Source organism: Cyprinus carpio, unplaced genomic scaffold (assembly GCF_018340385.1).
Source record: "Cyprinus carpio isolate SPL01 unplaced genomic scaffold, ASM1834038v1 S000006811, whole genome shotgun sequence".
Classification (NCBI taxonomy): domain Eukaryota; kingdom Metazoa; phylum Chordata; class Actinopteri; order Cypriniformes; family Cyprinidae; genus Cyprinus; species Cyprinus carpio.
Window position 1 is genome coordinate 434,479 of NW_024879397.1, and position 21,081 is coordinate 455,559.

Below are 21,081 nucleotides of genomic sequence, written 5' to 3' on the forward strand. Positions count from 1 at the left end.
ACGTCAATTTGAACACACAGGGACATAAGGCAGAGTATCCTTAACCACTTCCCTCCAACTAGTTTGCTACAAGTGATCGTGGAGAGGTGAGCTAAAACAAAAACCTGCCTTCTATTTAATATGTGACCCTGGACCACAAAACCAGTCATAAGTACCACAGGTATATTTGTAGCAATAGTCAACAATACATTTTATAGGTCAAAATTGTCGATTTTTCTTTTATGCAAAACCACATTAGGATATTAAGTAAAGACCATGTTCCATTAATATATTTTATAAATTTCCTACCGTAAATATATAAAAACTTTTTTTTTTATTAGTAATATGCATTCTAAGAACTTCACTTGGACAAGTTTAAAGGCGATTTTCTCAATATTTAGATTTTTTTGCACCCTCAGATTCCAGATTTTCAAATAGTTCTCTCCTAGCCAAATATTGTCCTATCCTAACAGACCATACATAAATGGAAAACTTATTTATTTATTTTTCTTTTGGTTTGTGTATATATGTTTGTTAGATTTTTTATTTTGTTTTTGGTTTTGTGGTCCAGGGTCACATATTTCATTTCAGTTGGAAATGCGTCACACAATATTGAATTACGAAGTTCTCAGATGACCAAACACATGAGAAGAGATGATGTCACCACCCTGGAGGACCTCAGATTATGCCAACCCTGAAACAACATACAAAACTACCAAACCTTGCTATAAGTTGATTGTAACATATAATCATTGCTGTTAATGGTGTTCACTGTCTGTCTGATTACATGTCATTAACTAACTGCATGATATGGGCATCAACTTGAAAGTCACCACTGATAAGCTAGTCCTAAATATAATGTAAAATGTTTCATTTTGCATTAAAGCTGCTTTGCAACGATTTGTATCTTGAAAAGCATTATACAAATAAACAGACCTGCAGAAAAAACAACAACAACAGGAAGTAAAATCAGAATGCAAGCATCAAGACCCAGTCTTAAATTCCAGAATATACTGATGATAAAGGGTTAGGTAACTATTTAAAAATTTAAATTTTATTTAAAACCAATGGTATTATTATTATTATTATTATTTTTTCTTTTTTGCACAGGGGAAACTAAATCATTATAATTCAACAAAAAATGTTTTAATAAAAATCATTAAACAATATACAAATATAAATACTGTAAATGCTACTTTTCAAAAGTCTGAGGTCAGTAAGATTTTTATTTATTTTTAAGTCTCTTACGCTTTCCATGGATGTATTTATTTAAAGAAAAATGCATTAAAAATAGGAATATTGTGAAATGGTAGTACAATTTTAAGTAACTCTTTCCTGCATGATCATGGCTCCAGTGCACTTCTCATCACTACAATAAGGGAAAAGGAACTGGCCCCCATTAGCCTAACTGGGACTGGATATGGGAAAGTATTCCTAACGATGTCCAAGAATCCTCCCCATCAACTTATATCCTTTAAACTGATTCACAAGGCCTATGCAACACTGTATATATTAAACAGAATGAAGCGCTTTTATACTCTTTTTTGTACATTGTGTAATTCAAATATTGTGGGGACCTATATGCCCATGTTCTTTGACTGTCCACTTTTTAGTAAATTTTGGGATAAGGTTTTTCTAATTCTTACAGAATTATGTGATCGTTATTCCTAAACATCCCAATATTTGTTTGTTAAATGATGATTCTGATCTTAATTTGAACACTTGCCAGCGTAAAGTATTTCACACCACACAAACTGCAGCCAATAAAGTAATTTTAAAAATGTGGCATGAACCCACATTCATGTGGCTCAAAGAACTAACAATATTGTGCAGTTAGCATGTTCAACAGCAAGGATTAACAGAGCTAAACCAAGAACAATTAAGGCATGGTCAGAATTTATTGAGAAACTTTCTAATACAATAACTTGATAGAACAAATGCAAACCCTGGCTTGTATAGTTATTGTAAGCCATGTATGTTGGCAGGTATGTTGTTCTATAGCTCCAATTCCAGAGAAGTTGGGAAGTTGTTTTGTAAAATGCAATAAAATCAAGAATCTGTGATGTTTCATTCTCTTTAACTTTTATTTAATTGACAAAAGTACAAAGAAAAGATTTCCAAAGTTTTCACTGGCCAACGTAAATGTATTTTGTAAACCGGGTTCCCACTCTTTCATGAACAACAGATTCAAGGACTTTCAAGGACTTTTTAAAGTACCATTTTATTAAATCAAGCACCTTTGAAAATCACACCCCCAGCACATAACATCATGAAAGTCCTTACTGTACTTACCATTTCACTTACACTTAATATTTACATAAAGAAATGTCAGAGTAATGATGTTTTGAATGTGTAGGTTTTATAAATTTAAACCGTTTTAGAGTCGTGTTTAAAGGACTTGAAATCCATTAAATTCAATACTGCTAATATTCAAATGCAGTTTCTGAAATGTTGATAAAAAATGCATTACACTGGTTTTTGCTGTAGTTCTTGTACTAAATTTAAGAGTTTTTAAATTAAGAATGTCTCAATTTTTTAATTAATAAAAAACTGCTAAATGTTGTGATAACATTTATTAAAATTATTTTGTAAATCTCTTTAAATCCCATTGAATTTGCACTTTCCCGGCATTGAGACTGATAGCCTAATTGGCACTGCTTCTCCATAGGTTAATGCGCTAGACTTTGGGATTGGGTTCCCGCGGGACGCAAATCTCCGGTTAGGGTAAAACCCCCGCTACGCGAGATTTGCCTATTTAAATACCCCTCATATTGATAGCGGCTCACTGATGTGCGAAAATTATATGCCATATACGGGAGCAGGACACACATTGCAGGAACGGGGGAGGTAGGGTACAAACGGGGCTAAAGGCAACACCTTAAGAAAAACTGTGCTATTCACTGCGCCTAAAATATGTATATTTCAAAATAATACATACAAAATAATAAATACAAAAATATGTTTGTATTGACTATTAACAGAGAAACTGATTTTGTGTGAAAATAAACAATTCAAGTTATTTGTTTTGTTTAAAAATCCTATAAATGTATGAGGTGGCAAGAGGGGCCTTTTACCCAACACGGGAGAAGAGGCGCCCCAGCACGGGGTAAAAGGCCCACAGAGGACCATAGATACAATACCTTAAGCTAAAATAATGTTTTTTTTTGTTTGTTTGTTTTTTTTTAATAATGTTTAAGTTAATACTTGTTCAAAACATTAAATTTAGCAGAGTTTGTACTATTTTCTGCAAATTTTGAAAAATATAAATAATTTTTTGTTCAGTGCATATAGGCGTTTTGTGGCATATCGCCGAAAATAACTTAAATTACACTTTCAGTTTTGATCGTACAGGTAAGAGCAATACATCAATAGAATCTGTAAAGGGTCTACTTTTTATTTGTATACACACATAATAAGAAAACTTTGGTGCATTTATAAAATAAAGAAAAACAAACAGAGTGCGCTGTCTGCAGCCTTTGTCTGCGTGATCTTCATTTAGAAATACGTTATTAAAATGAACTGAAACTTAAATACTCTACGAAAAGATATGAGAGATATTTCTATAGAAATCTTGACATGTCTACTTTTAAACTAAGCAAGTCTTATCGACAACAAATATTAAGTAATAAAGTAATCCATATGACACACTTCAGACACACTTCTTCTGTTTAAATCTAGATTAAAAACACACCTCTTTGGCCAAGCATTCAAATAATGCATCTCATAATTTTGGACTGCAGTTATATCTGATCAAATGTGCATTATTATTCTTTAGCTTGGGTTAATCTAATTAATTTTACTTGGCTGGAACAGCAGCTACGCTAATTATGTCTCTATTTGTTTCTCTGCTTTGCCACGGGATTTACATCCCGTGGTAACTAGGATTTACACAAGCTTCAGTCTGGATCCAGAACACCTGAGAAGAGATGATGCCAACCCCTCAGAGGACCTCAGATGATGCTAACCAGAGACAACATACAGAACTACCACACATTTTGCTATAAGTTTGATTGCATAATTGCTGTTAATAGTGTTAATCGTCTGTTTGTTTACGTCTTTTATTGATTTTTTCTGAACATTTCTGCCATATGCACATGAACTGACAGTCATCACTGATAAGCTACTACTAAATATTGTAGAAACTTAATTTTCTGTAAAGTTGCTTTGTAATGATTTGTATCGTAAAAAAGCGCTATACAAATAAACTTGAATTGAATTGAATATGAAACCAACGCAATGTCCAGTCTTTTACGTCTCCCTTCACTAACTCTATGCGACCATGCCCAATACTGATGCGCGGGTCGGAGTTTTTTCCAACCCGCGGGTCCCGCTTTTATGAAATTATTTGGCCCGCCCCAACCCATCCCCGCAAATAAAGTAAAAATTTCCTTACCCGCCCCAACCCGACCCGCAGGTTATGAGGCAGCCCTATTATGATTCAGCTATCAAACTGCCCAGCTATTTCACTTCAGCACCGCATTTTCTCACACTCACTCACACACACACACGCGCAAGGATTAGCGCATGTAGCCGGTGAAGTCTCTATCCACAAACAGACGTCGTACATCGTCTGCAGATATAAGGTTTTTCATTGCACTTTAAAAGTAATCTGAACGGCCTATATATTTTAAACGAGCCCTCACTAACTGAGTTTAATGCCACAGTTATGTTAGAATGCATCTCATTCTTGTTTCTGTGGCGGTGTGTCGAGCTCGTCATGAGGCGCGCGGTCCGGAGCGTTGTATGACTGATGCATCAGTTCAATTCAACACTACCTTCAAATATATGAACTTACCTGTTTTGAATAGCCTACTTTATATTTAACGTGTTTGTTTATGTCCAATATTAGTGTTAAACTGTTGGACTTCAGATGAAATCTACTATTGATTTTCACCGTTGACTGACTTTGCAGAACATTTAGACTGATAACTTCCGTGCACAGATGCGGCAAATTTGTCACAGGACGCGCGATATGACAGTTGCGTCCGACTACATATGAACTAGCCGTTTTAAATACATTTAACGTTAGTTTATCAGTATGTTTGAAAGCATTTTTTTTTATTATTGGTGATTCCGGCTCTCTTTTTCGGCCACCTGCGCGGTTTAAAAAACCCAAATAGTTATGCTATGACAACAAAGAGTCTCCTCTCTTTGCTCCACCCATGCACGATAATATCGTGTATCCGCGATCTGATTTGAAAAATTACCATATCGCCCAACACTACAATATATTTTTGTTGTTGTGTTTTGTTTTTAATGAACCGCCCCCAACATGCCCCGCAAATAAAGTTACAATTTCTTTACCCGCCCCAAACCGACCCCGCCATCACTACGCCCCACGCGCTATAGATATATAAACATCCATGTGAAAGCGCGCGGCGCTTAAACATTATTAATATCTTGTTTTTAAATATGATGGTTTCATTCTAAACATGGTGATTATCTCCAAGGAAGGACACCCAACATAATATGTTATTTTAGCAGCTGAATCGTAACCATATCATGTCAACAAATGGACAAAAAAAGTCAGCAGTCTATTAATTATCATGTTAAATCACGCTACAGCGGGGGGCGCTTTTTACACCCCCAAATACCAAAACACTTTTACAGATTCTTTCATTTAAAAAGCGTTGCTTTAATTATCATAATCAAAAATCATAAAGAAGGCCTTTGTCTCAAAATATATGCATTGATTTTAGCTATTCTCATTTGCTACTTAAATCAACACACATACATATATACATACATTACATATATAGATATATACAAAGAATATAACACAATACATATCTAATATTATATATATATATAACATACATATATATCATTATACATATACATACAATATATATATCTAGACACTATACCATACATATACACTATATATATACATGATACATATATATACATATATATATACATATACATATATATAACCTATATATCTAAACATATACATATAGCTACATATATATATACATACTACATATATATACATTATATATACATTATACATATATATACATATATATACATATACATATTATATACATATATATATACATATACATATATATCCATATATAGATACCTATACATATATATATACCACTATATATAGAACATATACATATAATACCATATACCTCTATATATATATATATATATACTTATACATATATATACATATAATACCTATATATATAATACATATCTATACATATATATATCTACATGATATATTACATATATAAGTACCATATATATACATATATACACATATATCACATATATATACACATATATACACACATATATATATATATATATATATATACTAGATATATATAATAAAACATATATATAACATATATATACTAATATACATACATAACATAATATATATATATTATATATAGATATATAGTATATATATATTATAATATAGATATTATATATCTATATTTATATATATATATCTATATATATATATATATATATAAATAAAAATAAATAAATAAGATCAAGCAAAGCCACAGAATCAACTTTGCGCTGCTGCGGCCGATCGTGTCAGATATCAACAGATAACCCCCCCGTGGTTTGTTCTGTGTTTTGACAGAAGCACATATCGGAACAACTTTAAAAAATATCAGCATAAACAAAACTGATTTCAAATTTAAGCACTTTTCAAGGACCTATGTTAGTTTTCAAGTACTTTCCAGGCCTTGAATCCACGTCTGAAAATCAAGTACTTTCCAAGAAGCATGGAAACCCTGTGTGTATGAATGAACAAATGTTGATTTTGACGGCTGCAACACATTCCAAAAAAAGTTGGAACAGAGACAATAAAAGTGGAAAAGGTTATTAGTATATCCACGTAAAGCTGTTTTTAAAACAGTTCGCAGTAAGCAGCTTGAATTGTTAATTGGTCAAGGTATCATGTTGGGTATAAAAGGGCATCTCAGTCTTTGCAAGCAAAAAAGCTGGATCATGGCTCACCACTTTGTGCCAAATTTACTGAGAGGTCAAACCAACATCAAAAAATCACATTTCGCAATGCAAAAAAATTGCAAAGAATTTAGGTCTTTCTCAAACAAGTGATCATTCAGAATATTGTGATAAAGATTCGGGGAATCAGAGAGAAATCACAGTACATGTAGAGCAAGGCAGGAAACCTCAGTTAAATGTGCTTGACCTTTGAGGCCTCAGATGAGCTATTGCATAAGGACAAACGTCATGACTTGCCACCTGTGATTAAATATAGCCACTATGGGCTCTGGAAAGTACTTCAGAAAACCACATGTCATTTACCACAGTACTGCTGCTGCTTCAAGAAGAAGAAACAAAACTTGAATAATCTGTTACTCTAGGGAGTAAAGCTATACATCAATTGTCTATGCAGCCGATGCTGCCGGGTTCTCTGAGCCAGAAGCTCAGATAGTTAAAAAATTTCATGTGAAAATGTGTGCTGTACTCAGATGACTGGTCCACATTTCAAATTGTTTCTGTTAAAAATGGATTTCGAGAGTTCTCAGTCCCAAAGACCACAAAGGGCATCTGGTAAAGTTGCCAAAAGGACTAAAGTTCTCAACCCAAAGATATATTCTTTATAACAAGTTCAAGAGTCAACCACACCCCACAAAATGGCTCGGCTCTAAACACGCCCCCAACATGTCTACGTCACCAATGTGGGAAGATTTGCATAACCACCAACCCAAATGTTCACTGCAAAGAAAGGTAAGAAAGTGTAACATTTTTTCTCGCTGTTGCCGCCGGCGGCCATGGTTGTGGAGACGAAAATACTTTGGTCTTCCAAAAGAGGGAACAAGACAATCCAGTGGTTAAGTTGGAATTTACAAACACTGGTCCAGAACAGTTCAACCCCAAGCACATTTTATGAAGGACTGTTTTAAGGATCCTGGGAAGAGAAGGCTACAAATGCCGGATGTTCCTGATTCAGAGTCGTAAGTACGTTTACATATGTAAAGGATTTGCCACTGATGATTCACACCGCAAGTTTTGAGCAGTGGTTTCAATCCCAGTCCTTGCGCCCCCATGCTCTTGCACATTTTGTTATGTTCTTCTCTTATCACTTCAGACGTTTGTTCTATTCGAACGCAAAGTACCCTGCACAAGTGGACATCACAGGCTTATTCCGCCATGATTCCAGTTTGAAGCAAAAAGTATGTTCCATTCAGAGGCATTGAAGTTGAGTGAGACTGTGAATTTAAAATTGTATGTATCTACAGAGGTATATTGAGGGTCAACCATTTGTCCGTGGTGTGAAGACATTGCGCGAGTGCAAATCTGTGAATGAATGTTCCCAAAGTGAAGTAAACTTCAACAGATTTCCCCTGCTCAGGGAAGTAGGGACGCGATGAACACTGTGTCAGTACCATAATCCATATGAACACAGTTCATGACACAGAGCTCACTTCTAATGAGCTGGGTTATCTGAATCAGGTGTTGTTAAACAAAGAGAGAAGTTTTTATGAAATATGCAGAGCTGGGTGGGGGGGGGTGAGAAAGAACTGGATTGAGAACCCACTGGTGTTAGAGTAGGGTTGTGTTTGTCGGTTTCTCCGATCTCAAATGCACAGACATGGTGTATTTTATGTTTATTGTGGCGTGGCAATGGCACGATGCAAGCGAACGCGTCGTAAAAAAAAACACAGTTATAAGTCATTATTACATCCACGAATAATGTACCCACAGGATGCAACAAATGGCTAATTTGTAATGGCTTTTATTTGCTTTTGTCTTGTCTCGCCGGTGTTCTGACCGGGACACGCATCACAGTATGACAAGGGGCGTAACATTTCCATCACACGCTTGAGGCATTCAGCCAATCACAATGCACTGGATATCTGGCCAATCATTTCGAACACATCGCGTTTTCAGAAAGATTAGCTATGTAAAAAACTATGAGTTTCGAACGAAAGGCGGGGCATAGAGGAGAAAAACAATAATGTACAGTATTGTTGGAAAAAAAAATATTCAAAAACGCATAAAACACCTTACAACAAAAACACAAAATCATGTTCTTTTTTTTTTTTTTTTTTTTTTTTTTTTTTTTTTTTTTTTTTTTTTTTTTTTTTTTTTTTTTTTCTTCTTTTTTTTTTTTTCTTTTCTTTTTTTTAGCAACATCATATGAACCCTTTAACAATTACTATAGTCAATTCCCAAAACAATGTAAACATTTTAATTAAAAGGAAGGTTGAGTTGTTAAACGATGCCCTCTTTACCCAACTTTTTTGGAGCAGTGTTGTGTTTCAGCCATAAAAATCACAATATACTGGATGGACCAACATATAGTGTTACATGCGTATTGTCTCACAACTGTTAAACGTTTCGCTTAAGACGTAAATGGCAATAATCACCACGCACCGGCTTGGACAATTTTTTGTGTGTATTTAGACGTGTAGGCATGGCGTTTTAAGACTAGATAGTAAAGTTTGTAGGCAAACTTTACGTTGGCTTGAAAAAGCCTCGCCAGAATGTATTGAAGTAGGTTTTAAAAAAAAAAAAATGTTGATGGGTTGTTCAGTTTTTAACTAGTTTGAAGTAGTTTTAAAGTTTTGAAAGCAAAACAATCTATCCAGAAAAAATAGATAAATAGACAGATAGAATAAAATTAATAAGAAAGTCAACTTAGCATGTTGTTAGCATGATTAGCAAAGTGACTAGTATGTCGCTAACATGAACGAAGCAAGTTACTAGAAGTTACTAGCGTGTTTCCAGCTTGCATTAACATGTCTCTAGAATGTTGTTGGCATTCATTAGCAAAGTAACTAGCATGACGTACCAAGTGACTAGCATGTAGTTCGCACTGTTGCTAGCATTATTAACAAGTTACTAGAATGGTCTAGCAATGATTAACAAGTAAATAGCCTGTCGCTATCAATGTTTATAAAATGATTAGCAAGTGACGACTAGATGTTGTTAGCATGACTATCAAGTGAACTAGCATGATTAGCAAGTGACTAACCATGTTCATTAGCATGATTAACAAAGTTACTAGCATGTCGTTAAACATTTGCTAACATGAAATAGCAAATGACTAGCATGTTGTTAGTATGATTAGCAAATGGAATAGCCTGTTGCTACCATCATTAGCATGTTACTAGCATGTAGTTAACATGATTAAAGTTACAAGCTTTGTCATTTAAAATGTTGCTAGAAATAAATAGCAAGTGACTAGCATGTCATTAGCATGTTTCTAACATGCTGCTATCATGCTTAACAAGTTGACTTGTATGTTGCTAGCATGATTAGCAGGTGACTAACATGTTGCTATTAGAGATCGACCGATATGGGTTTTTCTATAGCCGATGCCGATGTTTTAGAGGTCAGGGTCAGCGTATGGCCGATTATGTGCTGCCGATTTTTTAGGGCCCGATACCTTGAAGGTTTCCCCCTCATTTGCATGCTAAAATGTCACACTAATAATAAGTGGATGCACAACATTTCCTAACCTTATCATCATTTTTTGAGGCACTGACTTGAACCATCTCTCGAATCTTAATTTTGTGCACTGCACGGTATTACAAAAAAAAAAAATTATCCTAAAGTTAACCAAAACAAATCAATAAACTGACAACAAGTATTAATATATATAAAACAGGTTATATATATATATATATATATATATAATATATATATATATCTCTATATAATAGATATATAATATATATATATATAAGTCAATCATTTACATAAAAGTTTTTAGAGCATTTATCAAGCAAGAATTTTTCAAGTTTGTTGGAAAATAAATGTAAACTAAATATACATTTAAATAAAATAAATAAAATTTATAAATAAAAATCAATTAAACTGTAAATATATTAAAAAATAATATATATAAAAAATTAAATAATATTAGTGCTGCAAACACACTAGCAAACCAGCAACATTGTGTTTGGTATAAATGGACACAGAACATCTAAAGTGCATTCTAACTACAAACTTACATCGCAGTCTGTTCATTATTAAGATTAAGTACTGTCAACCAAACATATAAAAGGTTACACTGGTCAGTTTAAATAGACCTTATACCGGTCCACTCTGCTGTTATGCCAAGGACATTTTTGCTCATGTGAAGAGGCTAGATGATCTTTTTCCGTTCTAGTTTACATTAAAAAAATTAAAAAAATATTATAGTTTAACATTCAGATACATTGCGAATATGGAAACGTTTGGATATGTGCAGAACGAGACGTGAGCAATAAACCTCCAAATACATCGAGCCAAACCGCGCGCGCTGCTCATACTCATCTTCTGCACGCACACACCCATTGACACTGTCACGATCTAATGCACTGTAAATGCAGGACTTTTTTAAAACAGATAGGCCTACCGGAATGCAAAAATTCAAAATCTAAACATTTTGCAGAACAGGATCAAATAAGAGTACTGGTCATTAATACTCGCATAAAATGTTTAATGTGGAAAAAAGCGGTTCACTGACTGCGCAGCACAGCCACAAGCGCCCACAGTTAGCTACCGTTTGGGATAATTTTATTTTTAATACTATAGTGTCATTTGAAAACATTGCAATTGCGTTTTTAAAATACAACAACGAGCACCATGAAAACCCTTTAAAGAGGGGGCCACTTCAGCGGTCTCCTTGACGGAAAAACAGTCAACAAAGTAAAATGATCTCAAACTGTACAGAGCGCTCTCCCAAATAAATAATTTCATTTTATCAAATGATCATAAATCACATATTCATTTTACAGTCCTGCTACTAGCATTTATTTCAGACTAAAACCCCTTTAATTCGGGTGAGTAGAGCTTTTTTCCGAGTGGCTTTTGCACATAATACTAATACAGCTGCAGACGCATTTTGCAGCATTAAGCTTATTCATTGATTGTTAATTTAAACGACGATCGATCATGGAAATTATCAAATATTGACATCCCTAAATGCAAATGAATTGGATGGAAACCTGGCTATTGTCTGCATCAAGCCATGCTTCTGATCAAATGTCATTCACCGTTCTGTGCTGCTCCAGGACAGCTGTCTCCGAGCACGCTTTGGCACGGTGCTGTCTGTGAGCGGGGCGGAGTAACGTAGCCCTCAATCACGCTGCAGTGTTTGTGAGAACTGCCACCTACTCCACCTCATTTACAGAGTGAAATTCTCTGACTACCTTTATCTTCCAGGACTGTTGTTGAATCTTGCCAAAAGTTTTGGCTTGGGGTCCCTTCACATGCGGGATGGCGGCAGCAGCACTTTCCCTCCACCGCACCAATAACACGGGGCTGCCCGCCGACGTGCCTGAATTTAAATCGGCGCTACTAAACACGGATATCGGCCGATGCCGATAGAGGTCGGGATCGTTACGTCACGTCGCAATGCATTGTGGGAATCGCGGTACGGAAGTAGATGTACTGTATACACAAATCCAGCCGCAAACTCTATGGGCGCCGCCATCTTGCCTGCCGCCATTACTACTGCGTGCCTGCGAAGTGTGACGGTGTGTTACACTTGCCGGTGCCCTCTAATGACATTTCAATGGAAAGCGGATCCTGCTCATTAAAAGAAATGGTCTGGTGAAAGGGAAAATTGGGTAGATGATGTCGGGCAGTGGCCAAAACTTACCTGATAAAGGTAATTTATTGACAACATAATTGTAATAATTTATAAATATGTAATGTATTGTAATTAAGAAGTGTATTAATTGATGACAACAATAAAAACCCGAACGCTGTCATTACTAGCTGTGTTGTTAATATGTTCACAAGCTCACAAGTTTCCAATAACTATTAGGCCATCCTTAAAAATATTCTTGTTTGGCCATAAACTGATCGACCCTGTCAATTTAGGACTGACCCAATTAATTATTTTTTCCCCTTTTTGTCGACCCGACATTGCCGATTTGTAATTGCGTTAAAGACCCCACAGATTTTTTTTGTACTCTTCAAACTACGATACCAAATGCAATCAAAAATGTGAGACACACGCCAATTGACGCTTTTCACCGCTCTCGCACCACACATCCCATTGTCTCACGCAGACAGGAAAATACGCGAACAAGCAAAGAGGACACGGAGACCGACAATCTCAGCTCTCAGATTGCTGTCAATTTTTATTATGAATTCAACAAGAACTACCGTTTTGGTGCTTGTAAACGTGACGCGCAGATCCTAGCGGCACCTGAACTAATCATCTCTAGCTAATAGAAAAGAACTCTCTGTGTTAATCCGTATGGGCCGTGAAACATGGGCAGTCAATGTGCAACAAAGGTTCGTGGATTTCATACAAACGGGGTTATTCCATGCCTGTAGTTTGGTGCTGTTGTTAAAACAGCCAACCACACAACACACTCTTCTCTCGGCATCACTGGACAGCATACTTACTAACAAAAAAAAAACTAAATAAAAATAAACTTTTCGTACAGCTATAATCTGCGTTACAGCCGCCTACCGGGGACTAACGCTACTTCTGCTACTTCCTTAGCAGCAAGGCACGCAGTAATGGCGGCGCTGCTTTACTTCCGTGTTTCGCCGGATTTGATCTATAGTAGGCGTATAGTATGGCAAGTAGGTAACGTTGGTCATGATTTTGGTTATTTTTTGGAAAACGGTTTCAGTATTGCTGTATTGTGAACTGCGGTAATCGGTACTCATGATCGACAGGGCAAACCTTATCGGCATTACACCACAGGGAGCAATATCTTTCATTTCAAAAGGGTGGGGTGGTCACATGAGTAAACAAATCAGGTGACAGAGGACTGTGGTATTCTTAATCATCCTGCTCCTGGAGACTTGGTGCTGGCGAATACGTGGGTTTGACATCAGGGGACAGCGTTGACACTGATGGTGCTGAAGTGTGAAAAAAATAGCCCGTATTCATACGAGGGCTGCTGTCAGTTGGATGCAAACGGACGTGGAAGGACACCTGGAAGATAGCGAACCTTGGGGTTTCATGTGCGAGAGGGTAATTGGTTGAATTGAAAAGGACTGCGTTCATATTGTTTGTTAGAAGTTCTGGTGAATATCTTATTGGACAGTTGTTTAGATAATTCACAGTAACAAGTATAGTGTGCAACATGAAATTGATGTTCACATAGTTATGATGAGATTCATGTTGTGTCTGGTGGTGTCTCTTCTCTCTCTCACATTTCCGTTTTCTCTATAGTTTTTGGCCAGTAAGGAAGTCAGTTAGTGTCTGATTATTTTTTAAAAAATTTTCTTGGGGACCCAGTCCTGAACTTAATTTGCTTTTGATATTTTTGGCTGACTGTAGTTACCAATTTGAACAACTTGTCTCAACAAAAAAACAAAAACAAAAAAACAAATAGAACAAGAAGTCAGGTGTGACGAATTTATTTATGTCATTCGCCTTGACCCAGGAACGGCGGGACCGTAACGCACACAAATGTGTACAGAGCACAGGGATAGTAAACAATAAGGAACCAAGTGCAGAAGTGAGTAACATTAAGTCAACAAATAAAAAATAACTAATATTAATAAAATCCATAACCAATCAGGCCTCTCTGAGAGGCCAGACGTACCCAACTGGAACGAATTTAACAAAATAGGAAGTTAAGCGTCTGTTTTGGTGAACGTTCTTCCAATATTTATACCGGATTACAGGAACTACCGGACGAAAACAGTGTGATTATTGCAGTTATGAGGCGTGAGTAATACTCCCGACGTGTAGACAAGATAGACACGCTTCATAGTTCGCAAAATTGACAAGCGTGTGGTGCAACACTGATGCTTGGTTAACGTTATACATACCCTTAGTGCGAACGATTGTTTTCTCCACGTTTAATTGTTGTTCATAGGATCGATTCCGCTTGATAACCGGCATTTTTTGTAAGCTAGCACCTGTTTGGCCTCATTTATAGAGTGAAATTGTCCGACTATGGTTATAGCCAGGACTTTTTTTGTCACGCTTCCAAAACTTTTTCTGGAGGGACTTCATCGTGGCTACTGCTATTATCTATTACACCAATGCGGCAGGGGCTGCCGTTCTGGTAGATAAAATGAATTTCGCCGGTATACCCACAATGCACCACCATAAGTTACGCCGAGTCTTATATATTAAAAAAATGACAAATATCGGCCCGATAGCGGGTTGAGTACTCTAGTTGCTATCGGCATTTAAGTGACTAGCATGTCCATTAGCATGATTAACAAAGTTACCAGCATGTCATTAGCATGTTTCTAACGTTATATGCGCCGATTATCAAATTTTGGCATGTTTCTACAGCCTGATTAGCAGGCGTGTGTTAACATGATTAGCAAATAGCCCGACGCTGTTAAAATGATTAGCAAGTGACTAACATGTTCTTCAACATGACTACCAAGTGACTATGTTTCTGGTTTCGCCTGATTAAAGTAAGTAATGTGATGGCATGAACGTACTGTCCATTGAAAACAGTTGATTCAAGTAAAAAACAGCTAAAAAAACTTCTGAGACCAGCTGTGAGAGTGGCCGAAACCCGTTAAAAGCATGTTCTAGCCTGATTAGCAGGTAATAGCATGTCACTGAGAATGGTTCTATGCTAATTTAGCTAAAACAGTTGATTCAGTTAAAAAAAAAAAAAAAAAAAAAAAAAGGTTATTTTGCGGTGCTTTTAAAAACACAAAGGAATAGTAATGTATTGATTTATTCAAAAAACATTAAGGCCTCCTGTAGTGAATCATTCATTTTTGCGAAAAAAAAATATCCATATTTTCAAACAGAATAAGCGCATTTTCCGCATCAACTTTCATTATCTGTAATATGCAGAAAAGACGTTTCTGGCCGGATGGCGTAAGAAGATCCAGCATTAGCATTGAGTAAGTGACGAAGGCGGAGAGAACAACAAAAACCACCTGTTTCATGAATTAGAGAGTACAAACCAAGGAATTTTGCAAAGAAAAAATGTCGGAGGATTTCAATATAAACAGAGAAGAAGACTGGTTTTCCTTTGCTAAAGTAAGGAGAATCTTGGCGTCCTCTGCTCCATTAAACAAACTCGCGAGGGGACTAGACAATCTCATAGGTGCCTGGCGCCTAAGTGCTGGTTATCCGTGCGAAAGGCCTTCTGGGTGACGATAAGGGAAGGTGTGAAAAACTGTTTATTACTCTGAAATATGGATATTTTTCTTACAAACACCGCAGGATCACTAAAGTGGCACCTTTTCGCATTCACCTGTCCCCGCCCCTGCTTGGAGGGTGAGTTCAAAACACAAGCTATTTTTCTTTTGGAGTGAAACTAATCCGTTAATGTGATTTCACATGGGACTCTTAAGTGGTTTATTGAAATCTTTTACTTCCCATGCCACAGAAGAGATCATAGAGTGCAGTCCATTCAGCTGCAGAATACTTTCAATACACTATTTTTTTATGATTTTCACACCAATGACAACGCAAAAAACAATCCCGACAAGTATGTGAACAGTTTGCAGTGAGACCGAATGCACGTTCCTGCTCATCTCACAAAAACAACTGTGACAAACATACATGTAAAGGGAATGTTTAATTATTAAACCTAACAAAATATACAAATGTACAAAACACAACATTAGCAATGACCTTTTTTTTTCTTTTTAATCAAAGATATTATATGGATATACAGCGCTCATCCCCCTCACCCCTCCTCAATCTGCATCCTTTACTGTTTTTTACATGTAGGAAATGTGGGGGGAGGGGATACAATAAAATAATATTAATCCTAACTACCACTCAAGCCTTCTCCCTGAATGATGGAGTGTTAGTTACTATGGCAAATCTCGCATGCCAGCTATGAATGACATACACTCGAGATGACAATTATGTGTCACAATTCAAGACTGAAAACTCAAATCACCACCTCGTAGAAGGCCTGTTCACACCAATGACAAAAAACTATAAGATAAACAAGTAAAATAGCAGTTCTAAAAATCGTTCTAAAGTATTTAAAGATAGCAAGAGTCCACACCACAGCTATAACGGTAAATGGAACAGAGCCAAAGACCGAACGAAGATTTCGATTTTCATTCCAGCTGATGAATGTTACAAACACTAATGCCCAATCAGAAATCCATCCCTGCCTATAACCGAGCTTGAGAATTTAATGCGACAGAACGCATGTTACACTTTGGAAAAACATACAATATTGTTTTCGCTGTGTGGGACGCTAATAACGTTCTCATTTTAGTTTATATTTATAGTTTATCATTCTCTGGTGGTGAATGGCAGAACTGACAAAACAATACGAAACAGTAATAATTAACGTAATGCAGGGTAAACCATGGAGTTGACCTGATTCGAGCAGCAAGATCCTCCCATTTCTGGTGCACAGTCAGCAGGTTGTTATAGCCCGTCAGGTACTCAGCGTTGTTACTACAGACTGAAGGTCACCAACTGGGTGGGGAAACACGGAGAAATTTGGGAATTTGTAATGGCACAGGGAGCAATGAGCATCCCAAACTGTTTCCCCCAGTTCCCTCCACATGGTTCAAACTGCACAGAATAGAGACAACAGAGAATGAAAGAGAAGCAGTTGTCCATTAACAAAGAGCTTTGATTGACAGGTGGATCGGACCAATCAGAATGCGGATAATTATGTCGACGCCGCTGTTATCTGCCATCGTTGGCCCCGACCATCTACTGACCGGTCTCTCTCCATAGATTCATGTTAAAATGGATAAAAAAAGACTGACTGATGAATTGAAAACTTTTTCAATATAAATATGTGCGGAGGGTTACTTAAACTAGTGCTGCTGGTGTGCTGCCACAGTAAACGCAAACCGTAAATTCCTTAAAGTACTTGTTCTGCACACCAGAAATTCATGGTCAATCCAGTTTCCAATCCAACTCAGACCAGGATGAGTGGATTAACATCGGTGGGACTTAAACCTTGAAAAAGGCTTTGTGTGTGTTCAACGGTTGAAATAAATACTTTCGTGTTTTATTATTCATGTCCATTTCGTGCTTTTACGGCAATATGAAACGAACGACGGTTCAGGTGTTTGAACTGAGGCAATACAGTGATCCGTCACGACAAAGTTAAGCCGAAGAAAAAAGTATTTCTTGTTTGAATTTCGTGACAAATGCACATTTTTTGACACACAGTTGAGAGTCCTGAGACCCTGTTGTCATACCAGAAGTTAAACCTGCTCGGTCTTGTCTGTCGGCCAGTGTTGTCCAGTTTTTCCTCTTTTTGCTTTTGTTGAAGGGATTTTTCACTGCGCGTGAGCACTAGGAATGTAGTGTTTGTCGGGGATAGTAAAAATAGTACAATTGCATTCTTTGCGCCATGGTCCAATTATAGCATCTCTTGAGCATGACAGATTACGTGCTGGGCCTAAAGAAAATGCGATATACAAAGAACATCCTTTTCACTTGAACATTGAACCACTGTTCTTTGCGGAGAATCAAGTTTGCCATGCTAATTATTTCTCTGATTGGTAGATATAATTTCAAGATGTTGAATAATGTAAGTACTTCACTAGGAATGTAATGACTACTTTGTTAACTCTTTCCCTGCCAGGTTTTTTTTTTGCCTTTGGGGTTTTGTTTTTTTTTTTTTTTTTAGTTGCCAGCTACCGCCAGCATTATTTTTTCATTTTTATCATTCTTAATGTTACCCATAGTATTTAGTTGTATGAATCTCTGCAGAGATGCAAACAGGTACAGGAGGAAGAAAAAGATGAGAACACCTGTTGGGAGTGGGGCCATGCTCCACACGTAAGTTTCGTTTTTAAAGATATGGTGCTTTACACCAGGGTTCCCTCAAATTAGTTTTTCGCCGAGGGTTTGATTCTGCCAGCCAATACCAAGCCAAGGGCCACTGCCGCTACACACACACAGGACATATATTATTATTAGTTATTATTACTATTCTTAATTATTATTATTATTATTATATATTACAATTATTATATTGTTGATTTTTGTTAAAATAATACAACAACGATGGTCCGATAAATATTCAGAACATTTTTCTCTGCAGTATTCTGTTTGATTCAAAACAATTATGAACCATGTATTGCATTTAGATACAGAAGCAACTTGGCTGGCCTGTTTAAATTGTTAAATAACAACTGAAAGGACGAACAAAAAATCTGGATCTCCATGTCTGCCATTGCAAATCAACTAGTGTCCCTCCTGCTCCAGACTGGACAGACTTCTCTCTCATTTCCCTAAACTTGCAGATTCACACAGATATTAGACTCTGTCAGCAGTAATATTTTTATAACTGTTAGATTTTTTTTTTTGGGGGGGGGGGCGGTGGGTAGGGAGTAAAACAAACACCGTGTGTAAATTGCTGTAACACTGTGTTGTTTTCCAACCCAGACGCTGATGGTGATAAAAGTATCTTTGTATCGCATGTAGTTTTTATGCTCTAACCCACCCCGAGACAGTGAACATTGGACAATAAGCGACCCGGAAACTCTCTATTTTATAAATGGCTTGTCATTTTATGCGACTTCGTGCGGCAGGAACATACATACAAACAGACTGACAGTGATAACCTCAGGGTAATGAGTAATGTGCTTTATTCCAGTGCTAAAAGCGTGTCTAATGTAGAGCTTTGATCTAGGTATTATATATTTTTGAATATTAATGGATCCTGCTTACAGTCATACTGCAAAGCAACAATATAATATTTTACTTTTACCTCAGATCTTGAAAAATAAATTAGGGCCTCAAAAACAAACACATTTAAAACATGTGAACTCACTGCTGAACCAACATCCATAAAGATGGTATCACTCAGCAAAAACGCGTTTCAGTCAATTCACATTTGAATCATTCTAGTTTTCAGAGGTCCACTTTTCTTTTACATTTTTCTTTTCTTTACTTTTCTTGCCATGTTTTTGCTGTCACATCGTATATCTACACTGTTAATGCGACAAAGCATTGTCAAATGCATTTGAAAAACTGTGTTGTTAGCACGCCATACTAGAAGGAGTCAGCAGTGTTTCTGTCAGGGATTTATTCACGCCGCACTGCACCGCATCCAGTGTAGACAGGCATTACTGATTGTAATAAGCTCTTATTGTATTTTGGTTTGCATCGTGCCCAAATGTCCGGTGTAGGACATGGAACAAAGTTAATGTCGCTTTCCTGATGATGTGTTTGAAGTGTTTATGGCACATTAGCACAGTCTAAACCTTTTTCTCTTGTGGGCCGGATGTGGCCTGCGGGCCGCTTATTGAGGAACCCTGCTTTACACGCTCATTTGTAATTACTTTTTAATTCATTTTTAAAACATATTTTTACTTAGATTATGTGTCCAATAATTTTTCACAAAAAAAAAAAAAAAAAAAAAAAAAACTCAAAATTTTACAGAACTCAAGATTGAATATATTTGGCACAATCCCATGTCATAAAAGATGATGTGCTATGCAGGCTATTTAAGACAATATTGGCTGATTATGCTGACCTAAAGTGCAAAATTTTGCCCTCTATCTCTCTTTACTCTCTTCCCCACATATGAGACCCTCAAATACATCAAATATTACCCTTTTTAGACATGATTTTTGAAGTAAGGGTAAAGAAAATACTAGGAGTTTGCATCTATGAATATGTCAAAAGAAAAAGAACAGATCCTCTGCTTTTAAACAACAACAACAAAAAACATTTTTATATATAGTTTTTTTTAATTTTTTTTTTTCTTCAGCCAGGACCACTCTGAGTAAGATTATTGTAGAGGTCCTGAACTTTATATTTGGCAGCAGGCTTCGCTCTGAAGGGTTCAGATTCGGAGCTATCCATAGGCCAAACCTTAATGAGGTTTGAACCCCCCAGCACAAAGTTCAGCTATAAAAATCATTCAGGGAGTGCACTCTCGCACTCTCTCACTCTCACCTCTCTATGGTTTAGGAGAGGGGGCATGCCTTAATATTTAAAGAGAGTAGCTTCTTTCTCTGCAGAGATTAAAACATTATCAGAACAGGTCATGTGTTGGCGCAATGGCCACACAAGACTATCCAAGTATTCAATCCATGGCCGCATTATCCACATCTTCCCATTTGATGCCACTGTCTTACAGATCTCTTGGAAAGCCTGTTTCTATGTCTTGATCTTCTTATTCAGCTGTTGATTCAGCCTATGTCCCTCCATCAGAGACCACTATGATCGCAAGGTTAATAAACTGCAGCACTTCCTCAATC

General features: G+C 36.6%; 1 protein-coding gene across 1 annotated transcript in view; it reads right to left on the bottom strand.

Moving 5' to 3' along the window:
* The window catches only part of rars1 (arginyl-tRNA synthetase 1), a 118,711-nt gene that overhangs the window by 64,304 nt on the left and 33,326 nt on the right, over positions 1–21,081 (bottom strand). Inside the window, 3 exon segments of the mRNA XM_042756205.1 lie at positions 17,307–17,366; positions 17,369–17,406; positions 18,550–18,572. Of these exon segments, the coding sequence (XP_042612139.1) occupies positions 17,307–17,366; positions 17,369–17,406; positions 18,550–18,572 (121 nt within the window).